At 40.2% G+C, this 18,591-nt stretch overlaps 1 protein-coding gene across 3 annotated transcripts in view; it reads left to right on the top strand.

The window, feature by feature from the left end:
* Positions 1-18,591, top strand: part of pop1 (POP1 homolog, ribonuclease P/MRP subunit) — a 63,079-nt gene that overhangs the window by 6,102 nt on the left and 38,386 nt on the right. For all 3 annotated transcript variants that reach the window (XM_043687652.2, XM_043687654.2, XM_087986725.1), the window contains exons 2-5: positions 3,918-4,085; positions 6,884-7,042; positions 13,796-13,968; positions 15,215-15,463. In XM_043687652.2, the coding sequence (XP_043543587.2) occupies positions 3,920-4,085; positions 6,884-7,042; positions 13,796-13,968; positions 15,215-15,463 (747 nt within the window). In that variant the 5' untranslated portion in view covers positions 3,918-3,919. The remainder of the gene's footprint in view (positions 1-3,917; positions 4,086-6,883; positions 7,043-13,795; positions 13,969-15,214; positions 15,464-18,591) is intronic.

The raw sequence follows: 18,591 nt of genomic DNA, 5'->3' as shown, positions 1-18,591 counted from the left end.
TTCTTCTAACATTTCCCCATGGACCTGCAACTGCTTTATTTATAGATAATGATCTAATTTTCTATTGAAAACCAAAACTGAATCTCTCTCCAACTTGCTTTCAGACAGTGCATTCCAGATTGTAACCACTTTGCTGCCATTGGTTTTCCTTGTATTGCTAATGTGCTTTTTATCAATTAACTTTAATCAGTGCCTTCTAGTTCTAGATCCTTCCACTTGTGGTGTGGCTTTTCCCTGTTTACTGTACATAGTCCAAACCCATGACTTTAAACACATTTATCAGATCTCTTCAATGTCCTGTCTTTAAGAAGAACAATCTCAGCATCTCTCAGTTTTCTGCAGAACTGATGTTCAGGTTGTAAGTTTGCTCGCTGAGCTGGAAGGTTTGTTTTCAGATGTTTCATTACCATGCTAGGTAACATCATCAGTTTTACCGGCACATCCACTAATATCATTTATTGTATCTGTTGCTCCTGATGCGGTCTCCTCTATATTGGGGAGACTGGACGCCTCCCAGCAGAGCGCTTTAGGGAACATCTCCAGGACACCCGCACCAATCAACCACACCGCCCTGTGGCCCAACGTTTCAACTCCCCCTCCCACTCTGCCGAGGACATGGAGGTCCTGGGCCTCCTTCACCGCCGCTCCCTTACCACCAGACGCCTGGAGGAAGAACGCCTCATCTTCCTTCTCGGAACACTTCAACCCCAGGACATCAATGTGGACTTCACCAGTTTCCTCATTTCCCCTTCCCCCACCTCACCCTAGTTCCAAGCTTCCAGCTCAGCACTGTCCCCATGACTTGTCCTACCTGCCTATCTTCTTTTCCACCTATCCACTCCACTCGCCCCTGACCTATCACCTTCATCCCCTCCCCCACTCACCTACTGTACTCTATGCTACTTTCTCCCCACCCCCACCCTTTTCTAGCTTATCTCTCCACCCCTCAGGCTCTCTGCCTGTATTCCTGATGAAGGGCTTTTGCCCGAAACGTCGATTTTACTGCTCCTCGGATGCTGCCTGAACTGCTGTGCTCTTCCAGCACCACTAATCCAGAATCTGGTTTCCAGCATCTGCAGTCATTGTTTTTTACCTACATCAGTGAGCATCTGGTCAAGATCTGACATACCTCAGCCCTGGAATTGCTTTCATGAATATTTTCTGCACCCTATCTAATGGCTTCACGTTCTTCCCAAAGCATGGTGCCTGGAGCTGAATTTGTACTCCAGTTGAACAAACATATACACTGGTGTTTTTTGTGAACGTTGCTAACGAAACTAAAATAAAACAAAGAACTGTAAATGCTGGAAATTTGAAACTAAAACACAAATTACTGGAGAATGAATTCAGGCCACTGGATTCAAGGTTATCTCTGCTTCCTCTCCACAGATTCTGCAGATCTGAGTTTCTCCAATTCCTGTTCTTGTTAAGGAAATGTTTTTTAAATACAAACAAAATAGAATTTGCTGGAAAAATTTCAGCAGATCTGGCAGCATCTGTAGAGAGAAAATAGAGTTAATGTTTTGGACCCAGTGACCTTCCTTCAGCCCATGCAAGAACGAACGTTTGAGGTCCCATTATTTACCATGCTGTTTTACAAAATAAAGTCCATTAATCCACTCAATCTGGTCCCAGTCCAAAACTGGTCCTCTTGGTCCAGAAGTGAGGACACTACAGAAAAAAACTTCTAAGAAAATGTTTATTTGGTTAACTTTGACTCGGGAACCTTTGTAAAAGAGTAATAATAAAATTATTTTGTGCTTAGAGATGAGTGTATGCTTGATAAGTCTGATGTTTACCATTGAATAATTTTCAAATCAATATAACATTTTGACAGTTACGACTGTGAGCTTGTTAGCTTTACAACTCCCTCACGACAGCTTCCATCCTACCAAGGGTTTTTAATTAATGTGACAGTCACTAGTGAAATCTGCAGATAACTAATTAATAAGAGTTCATCCCATTTACCTTGCCTTCCAAGTCTTTCCAACTGCTAAATGTTCACCGATTATTATTTGAGGTGACATTTTTAATTATCACAGTAAAGGAAAAAGTTCTGCATCATCTAAAATGACAAATAATCATGGAGTTTTTTTGTATATGATTGTGACATAAACTATAGAGTTTGCATGTGTAATGTTTAAATGTTATTTAGAGAGAGTGTTTGGGTTCTTGTTTTTTAGTTAGTAACCAGTGAGTGTTTGAGTGCCTGAAGTTAATTATTAACTTGTAAGTATTTATGTAATGGTGATTTATTTTAAAGAACAGTTGTTGAGTGAATGGATTTTGTGCGCTAATGGATGAGCTTATTCCCAAAACGTCGACTCTCCTTTTTGGATGCTGCCTGACCTGCTGTGCTGTTTGCTGTGATCTTCAGCATCTGCAGTCCTCACTTTCTCCTAGACCTTTCAGTTTATTTTAGATGTTTTGCAGTGCAGCATGTTAAATAATGGGGCCTCAAATGTGTGATAGTTTGTATTGGAATGTGCTTTTTCTCAGCTTGAGAGAAACACACATTGTGAGAGACAAAGTTTTAGTTTTACTTTTGACTTTGGGTAACATTAGTCCTGTGAAGTGTTTGGAGTAGGATGGCTACGTAGAACAATGCTCCAAAGAAGGGAAGATATAATGATTAAAAATTACCTTCAGTTCAAGAGTTGGTGTTAGTCCCAGGACAGAAATGATCTAAGGCATTAAAACTGAGTACCATGAAACACTCAGAGCTCCATGAAGAAGCTATCTCAGTTCTAGTTTAAAAGTTGAAGTTGCAAGTGACTTAAAGTTACCAAAGTATAGGTCCAGGGACTCTGGTATGAGTTTTATACGAGTGATATTTTGGAAACTGTATCAGGGGTTTGTTTTGGGTACTACATAAATGCTATTTGGATTCTTTTCAATTTATAAAGGAGTGGTTTGGGTTTAATAGGATTACATTATTACTGTGTATTTAAAATCTTTAAGTTTGTATTTTTAGGTTGGTAGTTTGGATTATTCAATTTTATCCTTGTTCCTGTTATAACTTCCATTTTGTTGAAGCAAAATCTGTACTATTTTGTGCTTATGTTTCATCAGGATGCTGCTTTGCTAAAGTCAAAACAAATCTATCAAGCTAGACTCCTGTCTGGGATCTGACCTGTTCAGTACTGATATCAGCTGGAAGCACGACACCCCATAACATTAAAAACTGTAAATGTAAATCCCACAGAATGCATCAGTGATTGGTGGCCTGTATAGAAATTGATCAGTGATGGTCTCATTGTATTGAAGTACAGGCTTTGAGCAACTAAGTGGCCTCATCGTTATGAATAAAGCAAGATCAGAGAGCCAATTTGTTTGTTCATATGGTTTGAACTTACTGCAGTAAAAATTCATAAAATTTGTTTAACTTCAGTGTGATGTGCAATAATTTATCTTAAGGATGTCAAACTTTTTGAGTTACAATCATTATGTGGTAAAGAACAGAGCAATTCCAAAGATCTACAAATATTTCAATGCTGGATATTTTAAAATATTTTTGGTTGCATGGTGAATTATAATACAATGGCCAATCTCTTACCTGTCATGTGACAATATTTCATTTTGGTACACCAAACAGTAAGTTTCAGTATGTTTAGATTTTTTGTGGTTCTTGACTACGGCGCATTGCTTACATTTCTAGCCTTTATTGTCTGTCTGCGTTGACCACCCTCCCCTAACGTTTTGAGAAAGGACAGTAGATTTTCTTCCCCAATGACTATTTGTCCACAAGTAAAGTGATTTTTTAGAAATGTATCTTTGAGCGACGTACTCATAAGCAAATACATTCCCTAATAACTGAATCCTTGATTTCATGTTGGTACAGAGCTTGTGAAAATTTATTGTTTCTGCTTGTATAAATTTTGTTATGCTAGTATGTTAATTGCATTCTCTTTGCAAAGCTATGTCTGGAGTCAGTCGGAAGGAAAAGAAATATGCCAAGTTGATGAGAAACCAGCCTAGCAATATCACCTTTTCCTCAACCGACCAAATGGCTGGCAGATCTGGAATGGGACCGTCTGAATCACAGACCACTAACCCACGCTGTGGCAGCTTTACAAGTCTTCAAGGTACAAAATATTTGCACAGTCTGATTTTTAATGTATTTACTTGCTCTATGGTGAAAAATAAAAAGACCAAACAATTCATGTTGTAAAAGTATGTGGCATCCGTAGATCCTAATGACTTTGCTTCATCATCTGTTTTATTCTCATCCAGCCACGTGTCCGGATTTGATCTTATACTTTTGAGTCTGCAGTATACTGTCTATCCCTTTCTCCTAGGTTCAGCAATACTGATAGAGCCTTTTGGATTCTCACCCTGAACTTCTGAGTAGAAACATGGGGGTAGGCCATTCAGCCCATCAAACCCGCTCTACCATTCAATTAGATCATAGTGATTATCTACAGAGTGCAGAAGAGGTTTATGATCTTTTCCAGCGATGAGACCATTTATTTTTGAGGAAATATTAGCAGAAGTTGGGACTCTTTTCTTTGGAAAGGAGTAGGCTAACGGGAGATCTGGTAGGCATTTTCAAAATCACGAGGAATCTGGGTGGTTGCATAGGGAGAAATTGCATGTAAAAGAAGCAAGGGCCAGAAAACAAAAGATTTAAAATGTTTGAGTCTTTTGCAAAATACAAGGTGAGGCAAACCTTTTCAGTGACTGGTTAGTATACACAATGCGTTCCCTGGAAGTGTGGAGGTAGATTCAGTTAAGGCATTCAAAAGGGCATTTGTTAATTGTTTCACTTGCAGGGTTGCAGGGAAAAGCAAGAACTTAGTCAGAATGCTTAGAGAGCTGACAAAAGCACAATGGACTGACTGGTCTCCTTTTACGTCATAACAATTTTGATTTACCATCTACTCAATATAACCTCTGTACCAAACAAGACATTATTCATCTCTCCCTTAAAATATTCAATGGTCCAACTCCGTTCCTGTGAGACCGCTGAGAGAGAAATATCTCATCTCTGTTCTAAAAGGAATTTTTAAACACCAGCCTCTCATTTCTGGTTGAATTCAAAAGAGGAAACACTGCTATGCTGTCAACTCTCCAGGCTAGAAGCTCTGGAATTCTCTCTCAAAACCTCCTGGGCTCTCTTTAAAATGCTTCTTAAAAGGGTCCTGAGGAAGGAATACTTGACTCAAAACATTGACTCTGATTTCTCTCCACAGATGCTGCCAGATCTGCTGAGCACTTCCAGCAATTTCTGTTTTTGTTTCTGATTTACATCATCCGCAATTTTTTTTTTGGCTTTTGCTCCTTAAAACTTACCTGTTTGATCAAGCTTTGGGTCTCCTTACCCAACTCTTCATGTCTGCTCAATCATCTGCTCAATCATCAGCCAAGTGATGGAAGTGTCACTAACAGGGCTGACAAGATAATCAGCAAAAACTTGCTCTTTGATATTCGTTTTGGCTTCTGTCATGGCTACTGTGTTTTGTATCTTTCACAGCCTTGGTTCAAGTCCAAGCTCAAAAATGGGGATGTGTCCAGTACCATTCACAACTCCATGTATGGAAGCAGGACATGTCTGCATACAGAAAGGCATTGACAATTTTTGGGATGAGTAGCTAATAACATTCACACCACACAAATGCCATGCAGTGACTATGTATAACAGGTGAATTTAACTATCTCCTTGACATTCACTGGTATTATGACTGCTGAATTCCCCCATTATCAACATCCTGAGTCAACTACTGACAGAAAATGAAATGGTATTATGACCCAGACCAAGCCACCTTCAAATATATCAAGAAGACAGTCCAGATCCTAACTTTTTAAAAGCAAATATAAGGTCTGTGTTCCAAACATAATTTAGTTGGTTACACTGCTCACCTTTAAGCAAAACACACTTTATTTTAACTGTAGAGTAAGAATACGAACAAAAGAAAGAAGAATTGGTCTAACATTAACTCTAGGAAAACTTACCAGAATAATAGATTATTTACTTAGTAAACAGCAACTCTATGCAAGTGAGTTGTTTTCCCTCAGGACTGTTGGCTCTTACCCTGATCTCACGCACACAGAATCAGTCTTTGAATGCTGAAAGTCCCCAAGAGTAGGAGAGCTGGTTTGTTTGCTCATTTATGCCACTTATGCAGCTGTAGCTGCATCCCAGTAGAGAATAACTACCTCGAGCCATTGGTGAGAATTGGGTGGTAATGAGGAGCAGTACAGGATGAGTCACTCCAATGAGTGTGGTGAGCCACCTGTAAAAGTGTACTACTGCTCCATGCACCCCACCTCTAATATGGCAGAATCTATCATTGGAATTTTTATTCTGTTTACTTGTGAACCTTCTCTGGCATTTGTTTTTAAAATTTGAAAATTCCCAATGAGCTTTATCTTCATTTTTGTTTAGTTATTTATGTGAACTGTGCCATTCTTTTATCTAAAAGTGCATTGAAACATAGGCCCTTCAAACTTGCTCCATCATTCAGTATGATCATGGTTGATCATCCAACACAATACCTTTTCCTGCTTTCTCCCTATACCCTTTGATCCCTTTAGATGCAAGAACTATGTCTAATTTCTTCTTGAAAACAACTGCTTTCTGTGGTAGCAAATTCCAAAGGCTTATCACTGTTTGCATGAAGAAATTTCTCCCCATCTGAGTTGTCAATAGCCTACCCTGTGTCCTTAATCCGCAACCCATCATTGTGGACTCCACGGTTATCAGGAACATCCTTTCTGCCTTTCCCCTATCTAATCCTATTAGAATTTTATAGATCTTGAGATTAATCACCCCTGCCCTCCCACAAAAAGGTAATTAGATCTGATTGATAAGGTATCGACATGTTCATCTTTTTTTTTCCGAATTCCTAGAACTTTATTTCATGTTTGGTCTTGTTGTCTTCAGGCGTTACTGGTGGTCATGTGCAACAGCAGCAAGTGGGGTCCAGTCAGCCATCTTATGGTGACCACCGGCGAAGTTCATACAGAGGAGGTTTCCGAGGGTACCGAGGAAACTCGAGAGGAAGCTGTCATGGCTATTCTCAAATTCCCAAAAGCATAACTGGTAAGTATATGATACTAGATAGAAGCTTGCTTTATTGTTGAGGGAACAAAATTAGTTAGAACTAGGCCTGGTTCTCAAACAATCCAACTCCCTAGCTGTTCTGTTTAATGATAGTCTTTAACCTGGGTCTTCTCTATTGGTTTGCAGAGTGCATGGGACTATGACCTGTATTCTGTCAACTGCTTGATGTCGAATTGTAAAGGCCAATGTTGTTAAGCAACTCTATTTAACTGTAGATTCTCTATTTAAATAGATTCCAATTTGCATACCTTCAACACAAACCTTTTTCCTGTGTAATAGCTAAATCGCTCTCTTTCGTGTTGCTATCTCTTAGTGCATTGGGAGTGCTATCTTCTGATAGGCTGTTGCTTGGTGTGCACTTGATATACTGTGTGCAGCTATTTGGAGTCTTGAGTTCAGCTAATGTAATCTCGTTTTACAAACAATGTTGGAGTCATTCTTGCAGAATTAGCCAAGTTGTCTGAAACACACATTAGCAGTTTATAGTCTTAATTCTTATATTTCATTACAATGTTTTTATTTTTCATCACTTGTCATTGATTATCCTTGTATTTAGGTCACATTCTTCTGAATAATCAGGGCTATACGTTGCTCTGTGGATGTTTCTTTCATCTTCTCATTATCCCTGTTATCAGTGAGTTTAGCACCCACTTTTTTTTCTACTCCCTTAAAGGTGTTATGCAGCCTGGTGAAAGTCATTAAGTTTAAGTTCTTGGCTCGATCCCCACAGATTTTCCCATCATACTTAGCAAACCTGCTCCATACTGCGTACATCTAAGACTTTTAATTTTTTGTTAGCACTCTTAATGAATTGTCTTTATAAGGGAAAGCAAAGCTGTAATGGTTTTAGCACCGGACCAGTAATCCAGAGAGCACCTGGGTTCGAATCCCATTGTGGTATTTGGTGAAACTTGAATTCATGTGAATTAATTGTCATAAAAACCTGATGGATTCACTAGTATCATCAAGGAAATCTGCCATCCTTACATATGATTCTAGATGCACAGTAATGTCATTGACTTTAAACTGCCCTCTGAAGTGGTCTAGCAAGCTACTCGGTTGTCAATTTTCTTAAAAATTTCAAAGAATTGAAACCTGACTTACCGCTTGGCGGGCTAAAAGGAGTCATGAAATAGCTTTAGTGAGCAGAATTAAGAAGAATCCCAAAACATTTTATTCCTATATAAGAAGCAATTGGGTAACTAGAGAAAGGATTGGTCCACTAAAGGATAATGAAGGAAGGCTGTGTGTCAAACCTGAGAGAACAGGTGAGATTCTGAATGATTACTTTGCATCAGTGCTCACTGAGGAGAGGAACATGATGAATATTGAGATTAGAGATAGAAGTTTGATTAGTCTGGATCACGTTGACATAAGTAGGGAAGATGTGTTGGGTAGGTTAGAGTTTATTAAGGTAGACAAATCCCCAGGACCGGATGGGATCTATCCCAGGTTGCTGAGGGAGGCGAGAGAGAAAATAGCTGGGGCCCTGACAGATGTCTTTGTGGCGTCCTTAAACACAAGTGAGGTGCCGGAGGACTGGAAGGTTGCTCACGTTGTCCCCCTGTACAAGAAGGGTAGTAGGGATATTCTGGGTAACTACAGACCAGTGAGCCAGACGTCAGTGGTGGGAAAGTTGCTGGAGAAGGTACTGAGGGATAGGATCTATTTATATTTAGAAAAGAATGGGCTTATCAGTGATAGGCAATATTGTTTTGTGTGGGGGAGATCATGCCTTACCAACTTAATAGAGTTCTTTGAGGAAGTGACCAAGTTGATTGAAGGAAGGACTGTTGATGTCGTATACATGGACATATATAAGGCGCTTGATAAGGTTCCCCATGGTAAACTAATAAAGTGAAGTTACATGGTGTGCAGGGTGTTCTAGCTAGTTGGATGAAGAACTGGTTGAGCAACAAGAGACAGAGTAGTAGTTGAAGGAGTATCTTGAAATGGAGAAAGGTGACTAGTAGTGTTCCACAGGGATTGGTGTTGGGTCTACTGTTGTTTGTGATATACATAAATGATCTGGAAGAGGGCACTGTTGGTATGATCAGCAAGTTTGCAGATGACACGAAGATTGGAGTAGCAGAAAGCATAAGGGACTGTCAAAGAATGCAGGAGAATATAGATGGACTGGAAAGTTGGGCAGAAAAGTGGCAGATGGAGTTCAATCCAGACAAATGTGAGGTGATGCATTTAGGCAAGTCTAATTCTCGAGCGAATTATACAATGAACGGAAAAGCCTTGGGAAACATTGATGAGCAGAGAGATCTGGGAGTGCAGGTCCATTGTACCCTGAAGGTTGCTGCACAGGTGGATAGAGTGGTCAAGAAGGCATATGGTATGCTTGCCTTCATTGGATGGGGTATTGAGTATAAGAACTGGCAGGTCATGTTAAAATTGTACAGGATATTTGTCCGACTGCATTTAGAATACTGTGTACAGTTCTGGTCGCCACATTACCAAAAGGATGTGGATGCTTTGGAGAGGGTGCAGAGAAGATTTACGAGGATGTTGCCTGGTATGGAAGGTGCTAGCTATGAAGAGAGGTTGAGTAGGTTAGATTTGTTTTCATTAGGAAAAAGGAGATTGAGGGGGGACCTGATTGAAGTTTACAAAATCATGAAGGGTATAGACAGGGTGGATAGAGATAAGCATTTTCCCAGGGTGAAGGATTCAACAATGAGAGGTCACGCTTTCAAGGTGAGAGGTGGAAAGTTTAAGGGGGATACACATGGCAAGTACTTTACACAGAGGGTGGTGGGTGTCTGGAACGCATTGCCAGCAGAGGTGGTAGGTGCAGGCAAGGTAGATTAATTTAATTTGCGTCTGGACAGATGCATGAGTAGGTGGGGAGCAGAGGGATACAGATGCTTAGGAATTGGGCGACAGGTTTAAACGGTATATTTGGATCATCTCAGGCTTGTTTAACCCTGTATAGCCCTTCATACTAACATCTAGTTGTGCCAAATCTGGGAGAACTGGACAAGAGTTGAGAACAGCCTGAAATAGTTATATTTGTGGATTTAGACCTGACACATCAGCATCCTAGGTATTGCCTGTCCAATTAGCATGACAGACATAGGAGGCAGCACAGTATACATTTGTGAGGGAGTGCTCAACATTGACTCTAGAGTCCATGAAGTTTCTTGGCATTATTAGGTCTCTGTCACTCGCTTGTATTCATTCTCTGTCTGTCTCATGTTTGGCAGTCTTCCGACTCCTCTCTATGACTCCGAAATATGGATTATACATAGATGCCACCTCAGGCCCTTGAAGTAACATCAGCGCTGTTTGAGACAGATTCTCCATATTGGCTGGGAGGTCAGGTGTACTTATATTAGCTTTCTTGTAGGAGCAGTAGCACCAGGCCATGATCAAGGCCATGATCATCCAAAGTCAACACCTTTTGGGCTAGCCAAATGCACAGCATACCTGAGTTCTGACTGCCAAAGCAAATTTTTTACTTAGATTAGATTACTTACAGTGTGGAAACAGGCCCTTCGGCCCAGCAAGTCCACACCGACCCGCCGAAGCACGACCCACCCAGACCCATTCCCCTACATTTACCCCTTCACCTAACATTCTGGGCAATTTAGCATGGCCAATTCACCTAATCTGCACATTTTTGGACTGGGGGAGGAAACTGGAGCACCCGGAGGAAACCCACGCAGACACGGGGAGAATGTGCAAACTCCACACGGTAAGTCGCTTGAGGCGGGAATTGAACCCGGGTCTCTGGCGCTGTGTGACAACAGTGCTAACCACTGTGCCGCCCATCACTGTGATTTGGAGAAGTTAATTGAGTGGGCATATGAATTATTATGCAATATAATGTAGGGTTATCAACTTTGGGAGTAAGAACTGCAAGGCAGGTTTTTGTCTAACTGGCTATAAATTGAAAGATGAAACTATATAACGAGATTGGGGTGTCCTCATTCACTCGTCATTGAAGGTTAGCAGGTACAAAAATTAATAAAGAAGGCCAGTGGTATATTGGATTTCATAATGAGAGGATTTGAATGTAGGAGTAAGGATGTTTAAGAAGGGTGGTAAGAACAAGCCAGGGAACTATATACCAGTGAGCCTGACGTCGGTAGTGGGCAAGTTGTTGGAGGGAATCCTGAGGGACAGATGTACATGTGTTTGGAAAGGCAAGGACTGATTAGGGATAGTCAGCATGACTTTGTGCATGGGAAATCATGTCTCACAAATTTGATTGAGTTTTTTGAAGAGGTTTTGAAGATTGATGAGGGCAGAGTGGTAGATGTGATCTATACGGACTTCAGTAAGGCGTTCGACAAGGTTCCCCATTGGAGACTGGTTAGCAAGGTTAAATCTCACAGAATACGGGAGAACTAGCCATTTGGATACAGAACTGGGGTGGCTCAGTGGTTAGCACTACTGCCTTACAGCGCCAGGGACCCAGGTTCAATTCCTGCCTCGGGCAACTATCTGTGTGGAGTTTGCACATTCTCCCCGTGTCTGCGTGGGTTTCCTCCAGGTACTCCGGTTTCCTCCCACAGTCCAAAGATGTGCAGGTCAGGTGAATTGGCCATGCTAAATTTAGTTTTATGTGCATTAGTCAGGGGGAATGGGTCTGGGTGGGTTACTCTTTGGAGGGTCGGTGTGGACTTGTTGGGCCGAAGGGCCTGTTTCCATACTGTAAATAATCTAATCTAATCTAACTGGCTCAAAGGGAGTAGACAGAGGGTGGTGGTGGAAGGTTGTTTTTCAGACTGGAGGCCTGTGACCAGTGAATGCCACAAGGATCAGTGCTGGATCCTCTACTTTTTGTCATTTACATAAATGATTTGGATGCGAGCATAAGAGGTACAGTTAGTAAGTTTGCAGATGACACCAAAATCAGAGGTGTAGTGGACAGCGAAGAAGGTTACCTCTGATTACAACAGGATCTTGACCAGATGGGCCAATGGGCTGAGAAGTGGCAGGTGGAGTTCAATTTAGATAAATGTGAGGTGCTGCATTTTGGGAAAGCAAATCTTAGCAGGACTTACACAATTAATGATAAGGTCCTAGAGAGTGTTGCTGAATAAGAAGACCTTGGAGTGCAGGTTCGAACACCTTGATAATGGAGTCGCAGGTAAATAGGATAGCAAAGAAGGTGTTTGGTATGCTTTCCTTTATTGCTCAGAGTATTGAGTACAGGAATTGGGAGGTCATGTTGCAGCTGTACAGGACGTTGGTTACGCCACTGTTGGAATATTGCGTGCAATTCTGGTCTCCTTCCTATTGGAAAGATGTTGTGAAACTTGAAAGGGTTCAGAAAAGATTTACAAGGATGTTGCCAGGGTTGGAGGATTTGAGCTATAGGGAGCAGCTGAACAGGCTGGGGCTGTTTTCCTTGGAGCATCAGAGGCTGAGCATTGACCTTATAGATGTTTACAAAATTATGAGGGGCATGGATAGGATAAATAGACAAAGTTGAGTCCAGAACTAGAGGGCATAGATTTAGGGTAAGAGGGGAAAGATATAAAAGAAACCTAAGGGGCAACATTTTCACACAGAGAGTGGCACGTGTATGGAATGAGCTGCCAGAGGAAGTGGTGGAGGCTGGTAAAATTGCAACATTTTAAGAGGCATTTGAGTGGGTATATGAATAGGAAGGGTTTGGAGGAATATGGGCCGGGTGCTGGCAGGTGGGACTAGATTGGGTTGGGATATCTGGTCGGCATGGACGGGTTGGACCGAAGGGTCTGTTTCCATGCTGTACATCTCTATGACTCTGTCTTGCTGCAGTTAGAGAACCTTGGTGAGACCATCCCTGGAATTTTGCAGTTTTGATCAGCTTATCTGAGAAATGAGGCTCTTGCTATAGTGGGAGTGTAATAAAGGTTTTTGATTTGGTTTATTATTGTCGCATATACCTAGGTACAGTGAAAAGTTTGCCAAACTGAAGACTAGGATGGGGAAGGGAACTGATGCATAAGGAGAGATTGAATTGTTTAGGTTTATGAGTTAAAAACAATGGCTGCAGATCTGGAAACCAGATTCTGGATTAGTGGTGCTGGAAGAGCACAGCAGTTCAGGCAGCAACCAAGGAGCTTCGAAATCGACGTTTCGGGCAAATGCCCTTCATCCAAAAGCCCTTGTTTAGGTTTATATTCACTACAGTTGAGAAGAATGAGGGATTTTAGATATGAGGCCAAATTAGAGAAATTGGGCTTATTCTCCTTGGAGCAGAGAAGATTAAGCAGTGATCCTGTTGAGGTGTTCAGAATTATAAACAATTTTACCAGGGTAAAGAAGGAAATTCTGTTTCCATGAATGGGTATGTCAGTAACTAGTGGTCACAATTTCAAGATTGTCAGCAGGAGAACTAAATAAAATCAGGAGAAACTTCTTTACTCAGGGAGTTGTTGGGATTTGGAATGTATTGCATAGGAAAATGGTGGAGATGGATTTCATAGATTGGTGAGGCTGTTTAATTCACTACCACAGAAAGAAATCAAGTCCAAACCGTTATCTGATTTCAAGAATGAGTTGGGTATTACATTTGGGATTAAAACGATCAAAGGATGTGGTAGGGAAAGCAGGAGCAGGCTACTGAGTGGGACGATCAGTCATGATCATAATGAACGACTGAGCAGGCTGAAGCATCAAAAGGCCTGCTCTTCTATTTTCTATATTTTCTGAGAACTTCTGTTGCCTTAAAATTGTATTAAATCTTATTAAAAACGTAATGTCTTTTGATTTTTCATATTGCAGCAACAACATTTGCTCAAGCCCGTGCTGCTGAAATCAATGCCATGATAAAAGCAGTCACACATAAATCTGGTTCTCAGTTTCTGCAGTCACTGCCACCAACAATGCGCAGAAGAGCCATGAGTCATAATATTAAACGTCTCCCAAGAAGGCTTCAAGAAATTGCAAAGAAAGAGGTAAGGTTATATCAATAGAAGCAAATAAAATTACCGGTATCTGAAAAGCACTTCTGGATTAAGTGATGCATAAAGACAATAACTCTGCAGTTACTCAATGTTTCTTTTATTTCTATGGGATGTCAGTATTTATTGCCCAGCTTTCAATTGCATGTTAATTCCTATGTTTGATGTGTTTTTAGTTTTCATAAAACAAAGATCAATGAAATGAATGGCTTCTCATGTCTGTACTTTGATTACCAAAATGAGTTCCACTTTCTGGTCTGATATCATTCGCTCTGAAGGTGTATAAATAATCATGAGCTTGCTTGATGATTTAGCAGATGTTATTATTGAGTCGCACTTATTTTTTCTTAAGCAGTTATTAATGTTCCACTAGCTGATCTGTTGGCATTCAACTTTCAGCGCATTCTATAAGTGCTGATTGCTTTGCTACTAGATTTCATGTTGTCCATGTTAGGTTGTTGGAATGAGTTTGTGCCTTCTTTATTCTGATTTCTACTGGGTGAAATTTAGGAAGGTCTTGCCTTAATTATTTTAGAGTCAGAGATTTTACAGCACGGAAAGAGGCCCTTTGTCCTTGTGCCAGTCGTCAAACATCTGCTTATTCTAATCCATTTTCCAGCAGTTGACCTGCAGCCTTGTATGGTATGATGTTGCAAGTGCTGATCTAAATAGTTCTTAAATGTCATGAGGAAATTATAATTTGTGTATTAAATTCCAGGTTTTATTAATTGCATGTAAATTCCTCCAACTGCAGCAGTAGGATATGAACCTGTGTCTCCACATCATTAGTCTGGGCCTCTAGATTATCAGACCAGTTACATTGTCACTGTGCCATATCTAACCCTAAATGTACAGAATGATTTTTTTTTTTGAAATAAACATTTTTAAAATCTGGTTTCTTATTTTATCTTGGTCTGCCTGTACATCCTAAGGATTGCAGCGCTTCAAGAAGACTGCACCAACTTCTCCAGGAATGGAGATTCGGCAATTAGGAATGGCCAAGAAATGCTGACTTAGTCAGAGATAGCCACATCCATGAACAAATAATGAAAAAAGCTCCTTTTTTAGAAGTTGAAATGTATTTGCTTTAAAATTATAGAGATATTTCTAAGAAGCTTTTTATTCAAGTGTTGTTAACAGACAATGGTTTGTGAATTGTGTTGAGTGTATCAAAGCATTTTTTGTGGGAAAACAAATCTGTCAAAAGTCCTAATTCTTACTATCCTCCCCTCTTCTGCAGGTGGAAAAGGTTTCCCAGCTGAAGAAAGAGCAATCAAAGAGTAAATCTCGCAAAGCCCGTCGACGACACGGGAGTCTGTTAATAGAATTTAACCGAAGGCAGCGAAAAAACATTTGGCTGGAGACTCACATATGGCATGCAAAAAGATTCCATATGGTTAAAAAGTGGGGATACTGTTTGGGCAATAAACCAACCACTAAAAGTTACAGAGCATGTTATCGTTCTATGACAAAGCAGTGTCTTCTGCAGGTAGCTTAAATAGTACATTTTAGCTCAGTTTCTCTGCTGTATAACTCTGACTAAATAATTTTATGGAGAATTGCATTCAGAACAATAAGATACAAGTTACATTTGCAAGGTTTCTATAACTGAATGCTGCTAACAAATGCAACTTTGGCATGGCACAAAATCAAGAAGGTCATGGTGAATCTCTATAAACACCAGTTTGATTTTAACTGGATTATTGTGTGCAGTACTAAGCACTGTGCTGATAGCAAGGGCCTGAAAATTTTAGATGTGGTGCAGAATAGATTTACGCAATGGTTTCCTGGGTTGAAGGATTTCAGGTAGGGCGATAGAATGAAGACCAATGGACAGTTCTTTTTAGAGAAGTGTATGAGTGGAAAGATTTGATGAAAGACTCAGTCGGTTGGGAATAATTCACTCTAGTTTAAAGAATGAGGGGAACATCTCATAGAAACCTATAAAATTCTAACTCAACCAGTCAGGGTAAGTGCAGAAAAGGTGTTGCAGAAGACGAGGGAGTTCAGGACCAGGGATCACGATCTAAGGATTTAGGATTGAGGTGAAGAGAAATGTCTTCACTGAGAGAGTGATGAGTTTGTAGAATTCTCTACCACAAAACAGTTGAGGCCAAAAAAAAATTGAATGTTTTGTATAAAAGAATCAAAGGATATGGAGAGACAGAGGAAACTGGATAGTGAATTAGACGATCAGATATGATCATATTGAAATGTAGAGCAGGCTTAAAGGGCTGAAAAGCCTTCTCCAGTTCCTATTTTCTGTTTTTCTATGATATAGGTGTTCAAAATCATGAGGGTTCTCTACAGAGTAAATAGGAAGAAACTTCTACTGGCAAAAGAGTTGAGAACCAGAGGATGTAGATTTAATGTGATTGGCAACATGAGCAACTGATTACAAACAGTCACAGCTTCCAAAAAAAAGTTGAATAATTAGGTCTCTAGGGAAAGGCCATAGAATGGGGCTAGCTGCTCAGAAGCAAGCAAACGTGAACCAGGTGGGCTGAACTTGTTATGTAACCAATCTAGATTCTTTGCTAAACTTGATGTTTAGTATTTAACATTCCTTGCCTCCTCTTCCTTCACCCACCAAAAAAAAAGTTTGTTTAGAAATTATTATTGTTGGAGAATTCTGGATCAGTGTTATGTGAAGGAACACTATATGGTTAACTAGTTGATCGAGTCATTGGATGAAATTTATTGCTTCCTATTTCTCAGCTGATTCTAATTTCTTAATCACTGTAGTTTGTATGGATTGTATTTAATCATACATTGTTCCTGAAGATATATATTTCAAAATGTAACAGTTAGGCTGCAGGTGAATACTTGAATGATTTAGTAAATACTACAGATTTACCTTAGTGACTTTGTATATGGGTTTGTTTTGTACTATAATCCAGCAACTCATCCATACTCCTTCGACAACATCTCCACACCCATAACCTCCATTCCTCCCCCCACCCAAACAGGTCTGAATGCTGCCTACACTTGGACAGCAGTGGTTCAATAAGTTTGCTCATCACTGCTTTCTCAAGGGCTGGACCATAAATGTTGGCCCAGACAGCAATGATCATATTTTATGAAAGAATAGATAAAAAGTTATTCATTTGATAGGTTAATGAAAATAGCTATGTTTGATTCAGTACACTATCCTTTAAGCCTTAGGAGACGCTGCAGTGGAAGTTTTCCCCCCTGACGTTTTGTCCAGAACTTCGCAGTGGCACAGTGGCTCAATGGTTAGCGCTGCTGCTGCCTCACAGCGCCAGGGATCCGGGTTCGATTCCAGCCTCTGGTGACTGTGTGGGATTTGCACGTTCTCCCCGTGTCTGAGTGGGCTTCCTCCGGGTCCCCCAGTTTAGTCTCTCAATTCAAAGATGTGCAGGTCAGATGAATTGGCCATGCTAAACAGTATTAGGTGATGCATTAGTCAGGGGTAAATAAAGGGCGGTGGAATGGGTCTAGCTGGGTTACCTTTTGGAGGGTTGGTGTGGACATGTTGGGCCGAAGGGCCTGTTTCCATACTGTAGGGAATCTAATCTAATCTAACTTAATCTATTCAGCTGTTTGAGACAGAGCAAGTTATATTTGGATGGAGTCTTCAGTGTGGAATTATTCACAGAATTTCTTGCTTTACGTTGATTCTCATACATTACCATTCAAGTGATTTTTTTTTAAAATCCATGCAGTTTAACTAGTGTACATTTAACTTTTAAATCTGAAAATGAAGTTGAGGAGAAAGTAGTTATTGCAAATCAATATAAATTTGTCCTCTTTTTCATTTTGAAGATAAATGATAAGTTTTTATCTAGAGTGCCTGAAAATAATTGTTTATATATGTACATATGAATTAGAAGCAGGAGTAGGCCATAGTCTGTCAGGCATGTTTGAGCATTTGGTAAGATCATGGCTGAGCTGCTTATGGCCTCTGCTCTGTTTTTCTGCCAAGCCCAATTTTGTTTGATCCCTGGTCAATCAAGAAATTAATCTAACTCTGCTTTAAAAATATTCTGTGACTGTCTCCATTGTGTTCCACAGACTTGTGACCCAGAGAGAAATGATTTCTCCTCAGCTTTTTCTTAATAAGAAGACACTTTATTTTTTAACTGTACCCCGCGTTCTAGTCACTCCCACAGGGGAAGCATTCTCTCAACATCCACCATATCAAGTCTCCTGAGGTTATTGTATGTTTCAGCAAGATCATCTCTCTTCCTTCTGAACTGCAGTGGATTCTCTGATCAGCTAATACAATTATGTTGTTTATTAAATAAAGTCAAAATTCTGCACAGTCCTCCTAGATGTAGTCTCACCAGCACATGGTGCAATACAGTTACTTTTATATTCCATTCCTCTTAGAATAAACGACTTTCTATTAGCTGTCCTAATCATTTGCTGTACCTACACAAACTAACATTTTCATGATTCATAAACCAAGAAAGCCAGATCCATTGTATTTCAGAGCTTTCCACTTCTCCGTTTAAAAAATATGTTGCTTTTCTATTCCACTTAAAGTAGACAAGTTCACATGTCTGCACATTATACTCCATCTGCCAATTTTTTTCCCAACTCAATTTGTCTATATCCCTTTGCAGACTCTTTGCACCCACTTCAGAAATTACT

The sequence above is a fragment of the Chiloscyllium plagiosum genome, unplaced genomic scaffold, assembly GCF_037043375.1.
Source record: "Chiloscyllium plagiosum isolate Xiang-an unplaced genomic scaffold, Cpla_swu_hap1 HiC_scaffold_4, whole genome shotgun sequence".
Classification (NCBI taxonomy): Eukaryota; Metazoa; Chordata; class Chondrichthyes; order Orectolobiformes; family Hemiscylliidae; genus Chiloscyllium; species Chiloscyllium plagiosum.
This window is presented reverse-complemented; position numbering and strand designations above follow the sequence as displayed.